This window comes from Vitis vinifera, chromosome 18, assembly GCF_030704535.1.
Source record: "Vitis vinifera cultivar Pinot Noir 40024 chromosome 18, ASM3070453v1".
Lineage (NCBI taxonomy): Eukaryota > Viridiplantae > Streptophyta > Magnoliopsida > Vitales > Vitaceae > Vitis > Vitis vinifera.
Window position 1 is genome coordinate 26,939,765 of NC_081822.1, and position 18,508 is coordinate 26,958,272.

An 18,508-nucleotide genomic window follows, 5' to 3' on the forward strand; every position below is an offset into this window, starting at 1 on the left:
CCTTTTGGAACTGGCAATATGTTGGGCATAGAGTTTGCCAAGAGAGGTTCTGAAACTGTTGAGGTGGCTCTCTAAATTTGATTGAATGCGAGACTCATAAGAATGCTGTAAGAGCAACCAGAAAGCAGGCAGAAAAACCACATACACGCAGCTCTAAATCAAGTCGCTGCATTCGTGATTAAAGGAAGTTACAGGCACCTGGTCAGGGAATGGACGAGTTGTGGACCCCGCATTTCGGCTCAATGCGTTTCCCACTCGAATGGCGAGCTCAATTTTTATTTAAAAAATGATTTTTATTGATTATTTGAAAATGACTTGGAGTCGCCACTTATTTTTGTTTTATTTTTAAAAGGGTAAACAAAATAAGAAAGAAAAACCCTAAGTGCGACTCCTTATTTGGAAAAGGTGATCTACGAAAAACCGGATCAGGTTCGGGGGTCAGGTTACTTATTAGGAAGGTACGGTAAAGACCGTAGCACCCCTCTAAGTCCCTAAAGTCGGGTCTCTACTAATAGAATGAAGCTGGTGTGGCAATGATGAGGAAATCAATAAATACTCAAATCAATCATGCACATATGAGTATCAAAACATGCGTATAGCAAGACCAGAATAAGAATAGATGCATACCTGGGCAACGATCTTCAATGCGCTATCAAGAAGTGAGATTAGTGCACAATTAAGGAATAATAGCACGCATGTCAGAGAGCAGGATGAATAAATCATGTATGATAATCAAGTCAATCAATCAGATCAATCAATAGATCATAAGATCATGTATGTGGGGCCCCCACCAAAGCCCGTTTATTTTGCATGAATTAATTCCAATAACTCCATTACTTGGAATTACGAAATCAAATCTATGCTTATTTTAAAACGCTTTAAAATCGTGAAAAATTCGAAAGTGGCTCGCCGAAAAGAAGATGGCGGCCAAATTTTATTGAAAATGGGATTTTGAGTCCTAAAAACTCTAAGGATGAAAGCTTTGGAGACTTGAAGTTATTTAAAAACCGGAATTTAGGAAATTATTTACAAAATGAAGTTTGGAAACAAACTTTTTCAAAATCAAAGAGGTATGGGGAAGTGAAAGATGACAAGTAACCCCTTGGTTGCATGCTAAAGGTAGCCATGCAGGACGCTATTTTGACACGCTTACTTTCCAAATTTGAAGCATCCAAAAGCTTAGGCAGAGTCTCAGCCTGATTTGCTCCAGCTCCTAACGGTTCAAATCAATTCCTACCGAAGGCATAGACTCGACCATCAGCAGAGAAGCAGAGTGCGCCATAGTCCAGCAACAATTCATGTAACCTTGACACCCGACAGAGTAGACACATAAGCTGGTCTCAGCTGAACATGTGTATTCCCTAGTCCACACTGTCCATGAAGTCCCCAATCAAATGTGGATAATTGATAGCATCTGTGATTACTGTACTATGCCGACCTCCACAAGCAAACTCTTTCACATGACTTCCAAGGACTTTAGAAATGCTCTCCGGTGAAATCAAGCTTCTTTGATGAACTAATGATGACCTGTCTTTTCCATAAGCACGTGGATTGGAGCAAGGCATGAGATGAGAAGAGAGACACCAGCTTTGTTCCAGGATCCAAACCCTGCTGCCCTTAGGACCTGTGATGGTACAGAAGCACTTGAAACAACCTCAAAGCCTGGATAAGGGAACTTTGGATTCGGTAAGAAACCCGTTTCTTAACAACTCACTTATCCTTGACCGACTACCTGGCTCGGGGTGCAACCACCATAGGCAAAATGAAGCTTCCTTTGGCCACTTCAACAACTGAGAGGGAAGAACTCAACGCTTCAAACAAGACATAGCGCCACTCTTTTCTTTTCTCGAGCTAAGTGAGTGGGATAACTCAAAAAGGGATGACACCCAATCGGTAAATATCCGGAAGCACAGGAAATCTGAGCACCAGAAATTCCATATCAGTTTCATAAATCTGGCAGCCAGTGCAAAAGGAAGGACTTGAAACCGGATCTCCCGACCAATGCACAAAAGAATTGCTGACTGGTTGCTCACGCTATGAATCACAGCAATACTAAGTTACCGTCGTGTGCCACCTTTGAGGGTGCGTTCTTGGCTGCTGATTTTACACCGTCCTTGGACTCATGTGTTCTTTGGTGTTCTCGTCATCAGTTCTTCTATCTTCCGTGCTCTCAACAGACAAAAGGGAGCCCACAGATGAACCAAGATGAGGCCCTATACTGGATTCACTTTTAGATAGTTTGCTTCCAGAGCAAGATCCATCCAACAATTTAGTTGAAGAAATTCTCAACCCATCAAAGCCACTTGGTTCATTCACTATTTTATTGGCAGAGTTTGTCTTCCACACATCCATAATGTTAACTTCTGCATCTTATCGAAGCCAATAATCAGCATCAATATCAATATCAGGAACAATTTTCAGGATTCCTCCGATAAACTCCTATGATGCAGTAAGATCAGAACACATTTGAATACCATCTTGAGGTTCAAGTTCCTTCCTGTTGCCATCGGCAATGACGGCCTTTGTTGATGAGTTCTCATTAGACCCTGAACCTGATGCAAAAGGAAAGCTCAAAGGAGGCCGCGTCCTATTCATCTTCACAAATTTTTCCTCAAATTGACTGACGAGGTAGACATTGATTGGGCTCATTGTGCTTCTAAGGACTATATGATATCTTCTCTGTAACTAGTCACCAGCTTCGTCAGGATCTGGAACTTCCAGAATGGTCCCATGTGGATGTTCCCAGGTGAAGATATATTGTCAGTATGGTACAGCCAGGTCTGATGAAGCTCTCAATTCATTAAACTTTGCTAGTCCAAATCGAGGGGAAGATACTCTTTGGCCCCAGGACGAATCATTAACCAGTAGTTGTTCTACTCACCTCACTGCATTCAACAAAGATCTTTCTTCCTCTCTTCGATAAACACTCATACTCAAGACACCACCTCTATAGGTCACTCTTCCATGCATGCAACAAAATAGGATATGGAATGAATGGGGCTCCGAAGCTAACTACAACTTGAACGTGGGATTTAGTGACTGAATGAATGAGCTAAACACGTTCAGGTTCATGGGAGGTGGAGGACAGGAATATAGTAGGGTATTGGGAGAAAAGAAAATGGGTATAGTTGTGGTTAGAGAGAGAAAAGGTGGTGGAAGGATATGAAGGTGTAGGGATATGGGTATGATAGCAAGGCGGTGAGATGAGGTGATAATGAGTGTAAATAGGCTTAGAGAGAAAGGCGAATAAATATGGTGGGGAGTAGACTGTTGACAATGGGTATGTATGAGTCCTATGCCCGTGGGTATGGTGAGAGATGAACTGCAAGTGATGGGCATGATGTGGTGTGGGGTGGATTAGTGGGATGACAGTATACAAAGAGAGCGTGGTGTAGAGAGAGAATGCAAGATGATGAGTGCATGTGTAGATATGGGTGTGAAATGATGTAAATTTGAAAAAGATGACAAGCTAAATATGTGAATGGAGATCCGAGAGAGAGTACAGTGATGGGTATGAACAAACGAAGTGGTGATAGAATGAATAAGAAATTAAGCATGCATGTGGTTAGTATGAGACATGGGTATGAAAGGCAGAGTAGAGAGAGAAAAAAAAAGTGGTGAGGGAATAATGAGCGAGAAATGGTGGGTTGGATACATAGTATATGGGTTGGATACATAGTATATGGGTTGGATGGACGTGAAGTATGGCAGCCAATAGGTTTAACATCCCGAACTCCTCATCTCTGGTTCATGTTTTTCAATTTCTTCGGGCTTTCCTGGCATTTTCTCATGGTGATAGCCCTATAGATTTCATCCGTGTCAGCATGCAAAGACTTAGGTCTAAAACCACGAGCACCATCACATACCACACCACCCTCATTCATGATTAATCCCATTTTTATACCCTTCTCCTCTTGAAAACTAACTCATCTCGGTACAGGAAAGCACAAGGACCAAACCAACATGATCATGCACCTCATAATACCCTTCTCTTCTTGAAAACTGACTCATCTCGGTACAAGAAAGCACAAGGACCAAACCAACATCATCATGCACCTCATAATACCCTTCTTCATCATGCGAAAGTGGAAGATCTGATGCATGATACGGATGGGTCCCAAAAACAGAGGAATATAACCAGAACAGAGTACAGCAGATGGGAACCAAATGAGTTCATACAAGTCTCATTTCCCATACCCTCAATGAGCTCGGATATAAAATCAGTTCAAGAAAAATAAAAATAAAATAAAATAAAAAAAAATAAAAAATTCAAAAACGAGTTTTGAAACGAAAACAAAGGTGGGAATCTCATGAGAGATCTCAAAACAGGGGACATGGAAACGGGATAGAAATCAAGCAAAAGGGTGAGTAGAAGCAAGCTCAAGATCCCAAAAACCAACGAAAATAATCAGTAAACACCTTCAAACATCCAGATAGAACCTCATTTGATATTCAGATATCATCATGAAAGGGGCATGAACATGTAAAAATAAACATAGCTATGGAAATCATACTTGAGTCTCCTTTTTCTAGCAAGTGGAGTCACCCACCTCACGGCAGCTCAAGTCCTCCTTCCTCCAGAAAATTTCTCCCAAAACTCCCAAGCTCTCTCTGCCCTCCTCCACCCTAAAAGATCTCTGCAGCCCTCTCTAAAATGGAAAAGCACCACCTGAAAAGCCCTCCACCTCCAGCACCCACCTGCAGCTGGCCTGCTACCCCTCAACAACCTGCAGCTTTTTGCAGATTCCTCCTTGCCAGGTGTCAAACTCTCACTCGCTCCTCAATTCCACCATCTGTTTCTATGACCACCAACCACGAGGCGACACGTGGCTCCTTGAGAGCCCTCCACCTGCAAAGAATTATAACCTGTAGAGATGCAAAGGAATGAGCCCCAAATGGGGGTCTACAAATATGCCCCTCTTCGGTAGAGTTCATGAGTGTAAGGAATATAAATACTGAAGTGAAAGGTAAGTGTGAATAGTGAGTGGAAAGAAGTGAACTCTACCGAAGAACCAAGGAGACCCCCATAGGGACACGAGTGAGATGTGAACTCACTCAGGCCAAAAGACAAACACAAAGGCTCTAATCCTAAAAGAGAAAGATGGGTGCCTCCAAATGCCTCCGAAGCCACACTAAAGATCCAAGCTCCCTCTAAAACGTCTCCAAAAGTGACCCGAAGATCGATGTCAAAGGTGAGTAACGGTCGAACCACCCTGGAGTACGAACAAGAATGCGTCTAAAGGAGACTGCCCTATGTGGACTACGAGATGAATAGGCGATAAGCACAGGGTAACGAGGTGAGGAGAGTGAGAATAAGTGCAAATCCATGAAGGTGAGACATGCAATGCCAGAGAATATGAACGCTAGGAGCTGTGACTCTGCATGACAAGACTGACTCTAAACGCTAAACTAAAAAATAAGAAAATAAAGCTCTACAAGCCAAACCAAAAAAGCTAACTCTAAATGCTAAACCGAGAAAATAACAGCTCTGGAAGCCAAACCAAAAAAACTAACTCTAAACACTAAACTAGAAAATATGAAAATAAAGCTCTGGAAGCCAACCAAAAAGATAACTCTAAACACTAAACTAGAAAATAAGAAAATAAAGCTCTGGAAGCCAACCAAAAAGCGAACTCTAACCGCTAAAATCGAAGGCCCATAGGTGAAGACCTACGGTGGTGATAATAACTGAAACAAAGGCTCATGGATGAAAATCCATGATGGTGAATCTGAAATGCCCATAGATGTCTGATCTATGGTGGTGAAATCTGAAATGCCCACAGATAAAAATCTATGGTGGTGATAATCTCGAAATGCCCAAGGATGAAAATCCATGGTGGTGATATAATCTAAAAAGCCCAAGGATGAAAATCCATGGTGGTGATATAATCTCAAAAGCTCAAGGACGAAAATCCATGGTGGTGATATAATCTCAAAAGCCCAAGGATGAAAATCCATGGTGGTGATAATCTCGAAATGCCCAAGGATGAAAATCCATGGTGGTGATATAATCTCAAAAGCCCAAGGATGAAAATCCATGGTGGTGATATAATCTCAAAAGCTCAAGGACGAAAATCCATGGTGGTGATATAATCTCAAAAGCCCAAGGATGAAAATCCATGGTGGTGATAATCTCGAAATGCCCAAGGATGAAAATCCATGGTGGTGATATAATCTCAAAAGCCCAATGATGAAAATCCATGGTGGTGATATAATCTCAAAAGCCCAAGGATGAAAATCCATGGTGGTGATATAATCTCAAAAGCCCAAGGATGAAAATCCATGGTGGTGATATAATCTCAAAAGCCCAAGGACGAAAATCCATGGTGGTGATATAATCTCAAAAGCCCAAGGATGAAAATCCATGGTGGTGATAATCTCGAAATGCCCAAGGATGAAAATCCATGGTGGTGATATAATCTCAAAAGCCCAAGGATGAAAATCCATGGTGGTGATATAATCTCAAAGCCCAAGGATGAAAATCCATGGTGGTGATATAACTGAAATGCCCATAGATGAAAATCTATGGTGGTGATAAATCTGAATCAAATGCTCATAGATGAAAATCTATGATGGTGATAATAACTGAAAAGCCCATAGATGAAAATCTATGGTGGTGAAAATCTGAGTGAAGGGGGATGTCCTAAACAAGATGACAATAGGGGGATGCCCTATACAAGATGACAGAAGGGGGATGCCCTAAACAAGGTGACAGTAGGGGGACGCCCTAGGTGATAACTCATAAAGATCAGCAAATGGATCTGACAACCATGAAATCAACACGAGACATGGCAAACCCAAAGAGAGGGAAATGCCCCAAGTCAAGCGCTAAAGGGGTATGCCCTAGTATGACGACTCACAAAGATCAAGAAATAGATCGAGCAGTGAGAAAGTACACAAAAGACCTGATGAACTCAAGGATGGGGGGTATGCCCCAGTGTGACGACCCATAAAGATCAAGAAGTAGATCGAGTAGTGAGAGAATCTGCAAAAGATCCGATGAACTCAAGGATGGGGGTATGCCCCAGTGTGACGACCCATAAAGATCAAGAAATAGACTGAGCAGTGAGAGAATCTGCAAAATATCCGATGAACTCAAGGATGGGGGTATGCCCCAGTGTAGGATAGTAACTAACATAAGACACGGAATCTCACCATACAGGACACTCTGGGATATGCTCAATGATGATGCAATGCAAAAGATATACACAGCCTCAATGAACAAACGCTAAAACAAGTCCAAACATCACTGAAACTATGCTGACAAAGCAAAACTAAAATAATGGATCACACAAACGCTGACCAAAACTCTAGGTCTGAAATGTAAGCAAATCAAAACACGACATGTCAACTATCAATATGAGTACATCATCACAAGTGCATCAACAATCTAATAGGTCCTACCATCATGGGAGATGTTGAACCTAATGTCTAAAGGCATGTGAAAACTCAACCAGAAAGCTCAAGACTAGCCCATATCTTCCCCTGATCAAGAGAAAGGGATAAGGTCATGTAAGACGATGAAATATGTGGGCTCAAAAGATGTAAGGCTCTGATAAGATGGGTGCAGGTATAACAGTGTCCAATGTAGGATGTATAGGTGTGTAACAAAGGAAAGTGGGTACCCAAATCAAACTAGGTATGCTGAGGAGACTGAGCCCAGGGTATCAATGACTCCATGATCCATCGAAAGTCGCAACCATGAACACGAAATGGAGTCTCAATGTCAAAATCAGCAAGGTGGCTATGCCCCAGTGTGACTGCGTCATCTCGAAATGGATAAGCTCTCAGTACAAGATAAACTCTGGGAAGTATGTGTCCGACATAAACTGTCATCTCACAAAATCATCATCGATGAGTAGGCTATGCTCCAGTGTAAGCATCTCCAAATCAAACATCAATGAGAGGAGTACAACCAATCATACCTCATCTGATCAAAATAAATCTCCGCTCCTCAAAGTCATCGTGGTAATATGAAGAGAATATCTGATCTCCTCTAAAGAAAGAGCATGTCTCGATGTGAACTGGTGTCTCTGAGATCAACCTCTGATGAAAGGGTTATGCCCCAGTATAGGGCAAACCCTGGAATGACTAAACTCTACTGCATGCTCTCATCAGTGCCCGTGTCCTGATCCAATCATCTAAAAAAATGTCAACAATGATGAGAAGGCTATGCTCTCGTGATCACATCAAAGAAATCAACCAATCATATCCCGTACTCCAATGTGAAATGAATCTAAACACCTCCGAGGAACAGTTATACCTAAAAAACCATCATCGACCGAAAGGGGTATGCCCCTGTGTAAAGTACACCAGATGAAATGCGCCAATCATGTCTCATGCTCCAATGTGAAGAAAAATGACATCTGATATCCTCCGGGGAATGGACATGGCTCAAAAATCCGTCATCAACTGAGAATAGTATGCCTCGACATAATGGTCATCCGATAATAAAACTCTCTGAGATGGCTATGCCCCAGTGTAAGGTCATACCATAACTCCCGGTCTGTCACAATCAGAATGCTCTCGAATCAATCTCAAGTATCGCTCACATAAGAGCTATCAAACATAATGTGTGATGTCATGGCCTCAGGGTGGTCTTAAGACACGGGACGTAACGTAGGCTAGGGTGATAGGGTGATAGAAATGAAGGGAAACTAGGCCCAAATACCCAATGATCAAAACTCATGCCCTCATGTATAAAATGCAACATGTATAGAAAATATCGTGAGCCATGGACCTGAAGATGCCTACTGTGAACATGGTAACAATGATGATGCAATGAAGAAAAATCGAACTGATGACTAGATGTATAATGATGGCGCGAAGAGGGTATCAAACCCGAAAATGAGGTCACTGTAAGAATGGAATAAGGGGTGGAATGAAAATGATGAAACAAAAGTGAAAACGAGGATGATGATGAAGCATAGAATACGAGAACAAGTGATGATCTGCTCAAATCAAATATGAAAGGAAGTCACGTTAATAACGAACACAATGATGGAATGGACAATGACCCAGAGCTCCTAAGAGAAGGCCACTCATCTCGCTCTCAAAACATACAACAAAATGAATACGAAGAATGAAAGGTCCCGAGGAGCTCACATACGAACTCCCATGAATAGACATATCCAACAAAGCGACCCCTCGAACACTAATATACACATACTCAATGATAGAGAATAATACACACATGTGCCTCTTTTCTTTTTCTCTTTTTTTTTTTTTTTTTTTTTTTTTTTTTTTTTTTTACATATATACAAATATACATGCTCTGAACGCAAACCAAGAAAGATCTAAAGACGGGATCAAAAATGAATAAACATGCCCTCAAATATCAATATATCACAAACTCTCTCTAATGATGTGACCCTCTCAAGCCAAGGATCCATAGATCAACGTCCGTAGGATAGATAGTGGAAAATGACATGACTACCCTCCACGTGATGAACTGAGGATGATCACCACTCGGGGCGGGAGAAGATGAAGCGGAACAAACGATAGATATAATAAAGAAGAGGATGAAGAACCAACGAGATGTGATGAAATGAAATGATGCAATGATAGGAAAAGATAATGAGAAAGATGTGCCCCTCGGTCCAAGGCTCATGAAACTCCTAAACAATGCATGCATACACTGAAGGGCCCCTATCCCGGTGTAGAAGGTGAGCAAGGCTATAAGAAATAAAAGGCTATGACGCTCATGCGAGGCTCAAAGGGCTAGCAATGGTCAAGATGTCAATAAAGGTAATAGGGTGTGAGCTAACCGAAATGAAGGCCACCCATCCTACGACCACAGTCTCAAACATCGTGCTATCAAGCCCTCAAATGATCAATACTAAAGATCGATGTCCATCTGACATAACCACATCAACCCTCTAGAATCATGCATCAAACCGTACTCCGAGTGCTCCATAATAATCTCAAAGATGATCTTCTCAAAGCAAAGTGAACGGTGATCTCATCAAGCAAGACTGGCTATCACAAGCCAACTCTCATCATACAATATCAATCTCTATACTCACGGCAAAATAAGTGACAGTCTCATCAAACAATCGACCAATCCTCACATCGTAAACCATCCAAAAATCATAAGCCAACCCTCGCCATGCGAGATCAACCCTGGGCTCAAACTCCTCACACTCTACCTAGTCGAATCAGAGAGGAGATGTGAAAAGCTAGAAAATGATGGAAAGGTCATGTAATGGTCTCAAGGGTGATGCTGTGAAAAACTCATAATGGATGGATGTAGGTCAAAACAGAGTCAAGGTGCGGGAAGTGAGCAAGGTACAACTCTGATCATAAGAAGATGTGTCACAGTCTCAAACTCCCTAGGTCAAATCTCTGATCCTAGGCTAATAGGCTCAATATCCTCCATGATAGGTAAAACCTCAAGACCACAATGTGCAAGTGAAAAGATGCCTCAAGTCAAAAGTATAGCACATCACAAAACACAAGCATACGTTCATAAAGGAAAATGCATACATTGGGATAATCCGATGAGTACATCATGCAAAAGAAGGATAACAAAGACAATACTCAAGAATCGAGTTATAGTCTCTAAAAGTCAAAAGTAAAACAAGACTAAACAAACAAAAACAAAAACAGTGACTGGTCCTGTCATCACATCTCTGGCCACAGAAGGAACAAAATATGAGTGCCACCACACCAAGGTAAGCCAATCATGAGTCAATCGCCCAAATCAATAAGATCAGGGACTGCTGGCGAAGGGGCGTCTGCATGCATGGCCTGAGCTGGGGTAGAAATAAGAGACATATCAGACTGAGGATGCCCAAACGTCCCAGAATCAACAATGTCCTGTATGGCATGTCGTAGAGCAGTGCAACGATCAGTGTGATGTCCTACTGACTGGTGGTACGCACAATATAAATCAAGACGAAACTGTGGGGGCACAGGATCTGGAAGTGCCCTAGGAGCCAGAGGAGCCAAAAATCCCATGGCCTGGAACATCTCAAAAACTCTGCTCAGGGGTGCGCTCAAATCTGAAAAGTGTCTCCGACATCGTCGATGGGGAGGAAATCGATCCTGAGGAACTGTAACGACCGGAGGGCCCCGAAACTGGGGCGGAGGTCGTGTCGACGTAGCCAATGAAATGGACGAGGGATGCTGCAGGAGCACTGAATGTGGGCGAGGTCGTGGATGCGAGGCACCTAAAGTAATAGATGTCGGTGAAGTCAAATGTGGCAATGAAGGCATCGCTACTCCTGGAGCTCCTCTTGATGACGATGGATGCCCTGACAAAATGAGCTCAATCCTCTCGACCCTCCGTGTCAAATCCATCATCATCTCATAAAGAGTAGTAAGAGTAATGGGTACGATCTCGTCCGACATGGTGAACCTCAGCTGAAGAAGTCTAGTCTCAAGGTGCTCTGTATCATAATCATCATACCATCAGTCTCTGCTCGGGGACCAGTCACGACACTAAAACCGTCCAAGACTCTAAAACAAACACATGCAAGCGACAAAACAAAGCAACACAAGATGCTACACAGGATAACAACACATAAAATGTATGATACGAAACAATGATAATAATAAAAAGAAGATAAAAACACATACCCAAGAAAACAACAATATCACTAAGTGAAATGAGAGTACATCATGCAAAATAATAGGACAACAAAGGTCTACTCTCGAAGCACAAGGTGCGAACTCAAAACACTAACTATAAAACAAGACTCAAATACAAAATAAAAGAGAACAAAAACTCAAACGACCAACTAACAATGTAGTCCCAAAACACACCAACAAGGTATGCAATATCAAAGTGTCTGGTGAATATCAGTGCCCTAGGTGTCCAAAATGTGATGGTATAAGCCCGAAGGAGGAGGAACTACATGTGTGGACTAAGCTGGAAAGGAATCAGTAGACATATCTGGACCAAGATCAGTATCTGTGGTCGATATGGGAAAGCTAACTGCGCCACTGTCAATAAGATCCTGTATGGTGTGACGTAGAGAAGCACAATAATCAGTACGGTGGCCTGCCATCTGGTGAAATGCACAGAACTCATGAGCATGAAAACGCGGAGGCAAGGTACACGGGAGTGGCCTGGGGGCCAATGGTACTAAAACACCAGTAGATCTGAGTCGCTCAAAAGCTCTATCCAAAGGCATCCCCAAATCAGAATAAGTCCTCTGACATCGCCGATGGGGACGAGACTGCTCATGCCGTGGGATGCCAGTCTGTGGACGCTGAAACTGAAATGAAGGTCGCACCATGACAGCATGAGGATGCGTAGAAGGGTACAACTGAACTGGATGAGGATGACGATGCTGTAAATGTGGGAAATCACTCCTGGGTATCTGCAATGATCTCGCATAGGAATGATAACCAGGTCGTCGATGCTGAAAGTCCGCAGAACATACGTCTCCATAGCTCTCAGATGATCCACCAACTCCCTCCCTCTCAGTATCTGAAGAAAGAATAATATCTGACCATAATCCTCTAGATATGCCATCCTCTACATCAATCAAAGCCTGAACCAATGATCTGAAATCCCGGAATGGGACTCCTGTCAGATGCCGAGCAAACCTAGGATGCAAACTCCTCAAAAACATGCTCATCTGATCTCTCTCGGTAGGTCGCTCAATCATCTCCACAGCCTTCTCCCTCCAGCGGGAGATAAAAGAAGAAACAGACTCATCTGATCCCTGTCTAAGAAACTCAAGCTCTCTACGTGTGACGCTCGTATCACCACTGAATGAATACTGTCTCAAAAACTCCTGTGCTAAGTCCTCCCAAGTTCTCCGACGAGATGACTCTAATGAAGCGTACCATCTCTGTGTCACGCCGCTCAATGACAATGGGAACAAAGTGAGCAACTGTGCCTCATCTAGACCAAGAGCTCTCATAACTGTGCTATAAAGTTTGAGATGAATACGAGGACATCCAACACCCGTATATCTCTCTATATCAGGCATCCTAAAACTGACTGGCAAAGTGGCCACTGGCACATCGTCAGGATCATCCCATGAAATCATCTCATCAAGATCTCTCATCCGTCTAATCCTCCGCTCGAGTCTGTCCATACGAGAATGAGGATCCTCAATAACGGTAACTGGTGTGACCATAGGTGGAACGACAGCAGCCCGATCACGTGAAATAGTATGCAAAGTCTGTGTAGCTGGCATCTGAACGGGTATAACAGGTGGTGTCACTAAATCGGATGGCGTGTCCTCGAGCACTACATGCCTACCCTGCTGAGTATCCATCCTCTAGCTCAAACTGGTCAATGCCCCCTGAATCGAAATCATAGAAGCGATAAGCTAACCAATCGAAAATGATTGTGAATCCGTCTATAGCAACTCAGAGATATGAATCAACCTCTATCCCACTCAACCCAGGGCACTGAACCAAGACTGGGACTACAAATAACCCCTACAAAAGAACCTAAACACAACGACTCAAACACGACTCATGCAACGACACGGGATGCAATGAACAATGACCAATGCATGATACAACACAACTCAATACATGACAGGGTGCGATATACAATCATATGGTGACAATCAAAATTTGGATATACGATAGAATCTCTAGAGTCACATGAGTGTCTGGTGTGAGACAACTACAAATATGACTAAAGAATTTCTATCGATGATCCAAAAAATGATCGAGGTGTGAAGAAAGTGAATGGGGTGTGAAGAACAACACTATCACGAGATCGATACTCAATCTATAACAAAATATCATTGATTCAACCTTCAACTCGAGCTCTATAAGAAAAAGAATGATAAGGTGATCAAGGATAATCTCTCGAAAAAGGTGTGAATATGAAAATGTGCCTTTCACCTTTCTGTAATGAAAATATGAGCATCGAGTTGAAAATCGAACCAAGGATCAAACAAATGATGAGGTACTGAGCCCGTGATAGGTGTACAGTATAAAAAGACGATCAATGAACATATCCCAAAATATCGAGTGAGTGATGACAAAGTGAAGGGGTGTGCCGAGCCAAGAAATGAGAACAAAAGCCCTAGGGAGAAAACATGCCAAACTCATCGAGTAAAGAGCGACAAGATGAAAGGTGATCCAACCGATACTCAAACTCATACCGATCTTCGAGCACTCTCAACTGGAGACTAAAAAGAGGGAGTGTCAAATCCGAAGTGTAACCACAGAGGCTCTGAAGGCCCTCAGATGCACCCACGTGTAGGGAGGGAGTCCTAATCGAAGGATTTACGGCTCAACCTACGAGGTCAAGGTGGCTCTAAATGGATATGGGTAGACTTTAAGGGATCCCTAGCAGAAGCGATCATACCCTCCGGTGGTACGCAACCCTCTGCACGCCTCCGAAGAGACGGAGCGCTTCCATGCAAGGTGGTCATCACCTCCACACATGCACTACCTCGCATCCCAGGGGGCTCCTATAGTGAAAGCTCTCACACTCTCAACACTCAATAGTCAACTAAAGTGCACAGTGGACGGTGTGGGTGCATCCGAAAACCCTAGAAAGCTAAAACAGAAGAGGAAACACACTGGCCACACAAATATCCATGAAACCTAGCTCCGGGCTATATAGGTCTTCAATGATCGGACTCCTCCCGACATCAGTGTGTCGGTCACCTCCAGGATGCTCCCGTACATCAATATAGCCCGGAGCTAGACCCTACTCCTAATCTCCGGCTCGGTCAAAGAGCAAGCACATAGAAGGTCTCACACTTGCAATAGTGAGAACCGAGATGAAAGGAATGACCGACACCAAGAGAGTTGGAGGTAGGGGGATAGAAGTGAGACCCACATAGACAAACAACATGCAATCATGCAGAAGGAGGGCAGTCATGCATCATACAGTCAAGCAGAGTACAGGATATATCACTCATGTCCACACAAAAAGCTACAACTATTAGGATGAATAGCGATATGAACATCATGCTCAAAAGACGATCAAGATAATATGCAAGTCAGAGAATCGACATGTCAACTCAAACCAACGACGAATCCATACATGCAAGGCGATTAGAATAGTCATGGCAAATATCAAAATCAATATACTGAGCGAAATAAGATAGGCAATCAATACAATCAGCATGCCAATACCTCAAACGAACATGGCAATCAAGCACAGAGAAAATAGCTATCTCAGAATCCTCTATCAATACGAATCAATCATCGTAATCAACATGTCAAATATCTCAAACAAAATATATCAATGAAGCACAAAGAAAATCACTGTGTCAAAATCCCCAATCAAGATAATCGACTAATACGATCAATCATGTCAATGTCCCAAGTGAAAACTCGAGAACCCTCAATGTGCAATCAAGAAGTGAGTACCCACTGATAGACTCATCAAATGTCATGTTTACTTCATCTTAAGTTCAAGCTTGACCCTCTAAACAATCCCCAGCGGAGTCGCCATTTTGTGGACCCCGCATTTCGGCTCAATGCGTTTCCCACTCGAATGGCGAGCTCAATTTTTATTTGAAAAATGATTTTTATTGATTATTTGAAAATGACTTGGAGTCGCCACTTATTTTTGTTTTATTTTTAAAAGGGTAAACAAAATAAGAAAGAAAAACCCTAAGTGCGACTCCTTATTTGGAAAAGGTGATCTACGAAAAACCGGATCAGGTTCGGGGGTCAGGTTACTTATTAGGAAGGTACGGTAAAGACTGTAGCACCCCTCTAAGTCCCTAAAGTCGGGTCTCTACTAATAGAATGAAGCTGGTGTGGCAATGATGAGGAAATCAATAAATACTCAAATCAATCATGCACATATGAGTATCAAAACATGCGTATAGCAAGACCAGAATAAGAATAGATGCGTACCTGGGCAACGATCTTCAATGCGCTATCAAGAAGTGAGATTAGTGCACAATTAAGGAATAATAGCACGCATGTCAGAGAGCAGGATGAATAAATCATGTATGATAATCAAGTCAATCAATCAGATCAATCAATAGATCATAAGATCATGTATGTGGGGCCCCCACCAAAGCCCGTTTATTTTGCATGAATTAATTCCAATAACTCCATTACTTGGAATTACGAAATCAAATCTATGCTTATTTTAAAACGCTTTAAAATCGTGAAAAATTCGAAAGTGGCTCGCCGAAAAGAAGATGGCGGCCAAATTTTATTGAAAATGGGATTTTGAGTCCTAAAAACTCTAAGGATGAAAGCTTTGGAGACTTGAAGTTATTTAAAAACCGGAATTTAGGAAATTATTTACAAAATGAAGTTTGGAAACAAACTTTTTCAAAATCAAAGAGGTATGGGGAAGTGAAAGATGACAAGTAACCCCTTGGTTGCATGCTAAAGGTAGCCATGCAGGACGCTATTTTGACACGCTTACTTTCCAAATTTGAAGCATCCAAAAGCTTAGGCAGAGTCTCAGCCTGATTTGCTCCAGCTCCTAACGGTTCAAATCAATTCCTACCGAAGGCATAGACTCGACCATCAGCAGAGAAGCAGAGTGCGCCATAGTCCAGCAACAATTCATGTAACCTTGACACCCGACAGAGTAGACACATAAGCTGGTCTCAGCTGAACATGTGTATTCCCTAGTCCACACTGTCCATGAAGTCCCCAATCAAATGTGGATAATTGACAGCATCTGTGATTACTGTACTATGCCGACCTCCACAAGCAAACTCTTTCACATGACTTCCAAGGACTTTAGAAATGCTCTCCGGTGAAATCAAGCTTCTTTGATGAACTAATGATGACCTGTCTTTTCCATAAGCACGTGGATTGGAGCAAGGCATGAGATGAGAAGAGAGACACCAGCTTTGTTCCAGGATCCAAACCCTGCTGCCCTTAGGACCTGTGATGGTACAGAAGCACTTGAAACAACCTCAAAGCCTGGATAAGGGAACTTTGGATTCGGTAAGAAACCCGTTTCTTAACAACTCACTTATCCTTGACCGACTACCTGGCTCGGGGTGCAACCACCATAGGCAAAATGAAGCTTCCTTTGGCCACTTCAACAACTGAGAGGGAAGAACTCAACGCTTCAAACAAGACATAGCGCCACTCTTTTCTTTTCTCGAGCTAAGTGAGTGGGATAACTCAAAAAGGGATGACACCCAATCGGTAAATATCCGGAAGCACAGGAAATCTGAGCACCAGAAATTCCATATCAGTTTCATAAATCTGGCAGCCAGTGCAAAAGGAAGGACTTGAAACCGGATCTCCCGACCAATGCACAAAAGAATTGCTGACTGGTTGCTCACGCTATGAATCACAGCAATACTAAGTTACCGTCGTGTGCCACCTTTGAGGGTGCGTTCTTGGCTGCTGATTTTACACCGTCCTTGGACTCATGTGTTCTTTGGTGTTCTCGTCATCAGTTCTTCTATCTTCCGTGCTCTCAACAGACAAAAGGGAGCCCACAGATGAACCAAGATGAGGCCCTATACTGGATTCACTTTTAGATAGTTTGCTTCCAGAGCAAGATCCATCCAACAATTTAGTTGAAGAAATTCTCAACCCATCAAAGCCACTTGGTTCATTCACTATTTTATTGGCAGAGTTTGTCTTCCACACATCCATAATGTTAACTTCTGCATCTTATCGAAGCCAATAATCAGCATCAATATCAATATCAGGAACAATTTTCAGGATTCCTCCGATAAACTCCTATGATGCAGTAAGATCAGAACACATTTGAATACCATCTTGAGGTTCAAGTTCCTTCCTGTTGCCATCGGCAATGACGGCCTTTGTTGATGAGTTCTCATTAGACCCTGAACCTGATGCAAAAGGAAAGCTCAAAGGAGGCCGCGTCCCATTCATCTTCACAAATTTTTCCTCAAATTGACTGACGAGGTAGACATTGATTGGGCTCATTGTGCTTCTAAGGACTATATGATATCTTCTCTGTAAATAGTCACCAGCTTCGTCAGGATCTGGAACTTCCAGAATGGTCCCATGTGGATGTTCCCAGGTGAAGATATATTGTCAGTATGGTACAGCCAGGTCTGATGAAGCTCTCAATTCATTAAACTTTGCTAGTCCAAATCGAGGGGAAGATACTCTTTGGCCCCAGGACGAATCATTAACCAGTAGTTGTTCTACTCACCTCACTGCATTCAACAAAGATCTTTCTTCCTCTCTTCGATAAACACTCATACTCAAGACACCACCTCTATAGGTCACTCTTCCATGCATGCAACAAAATAGGATATGGAATGAATGGGGCTCCGAAGCTAACTACAACTTGATCGTGGGATTTAGTGACTGAATGAATGAGCTAAACACGTTCAGGTTCATGGGAGGTGGAGGACAGGAATATAGTAGGGTATTGGGAGAAAAGAAAATGGGTATAGTTGTGGTTAGAGAGAGAAAAGGTGGTGGAAGGATATGAAGGTGTAGGGATATGGGTATGATAGCAAGGCGGTGAGATGAGGTGATAATGAGTGTAAATAGGCTTAGAGAGAAAGGCGAATAAATATGGTGGGGAGTAGACTGTTGACAATGGGTATGTATGAGTCCTATGCCCGTGGGTATGGTGAGAGATGAACTGCAAGTGATGGGC

General features: G+C 42.6%; 1 protein-coding gene across 1 annotated transcript; it reads right to left on the reverse strand.

Moving 5' to 3' along the window:
- Positions 1 to 11,867: 11,867 nt before the first annotated feature.
- LOC104882709 (uncharacterized) lies at positions 11,868 to 13,235 on the reverse strand. Its single transcript, XM_010666927.1, has one exon. The coding sequence runs from the start codon at positions 13,233 to 13,235 to the stop codon at positions 11,868 to 11,870; it is 1,368 nt and encodes a 455-aa protein (XP_010665229.1).
- Between the last annotated feature and the right edge of the window lie 5,273 nt (positions 13,236 to 18,508).

What these genes read in the sequence shown, in the direction of transcription:
- LOC104882709 (XM_010666927.1), bottom strand. Translation starts at nt 13,235, where the DNA reads ATGGATACTCAGCAGGGTAGGCATGTAGTGCTCGAGGACACGCCATCC.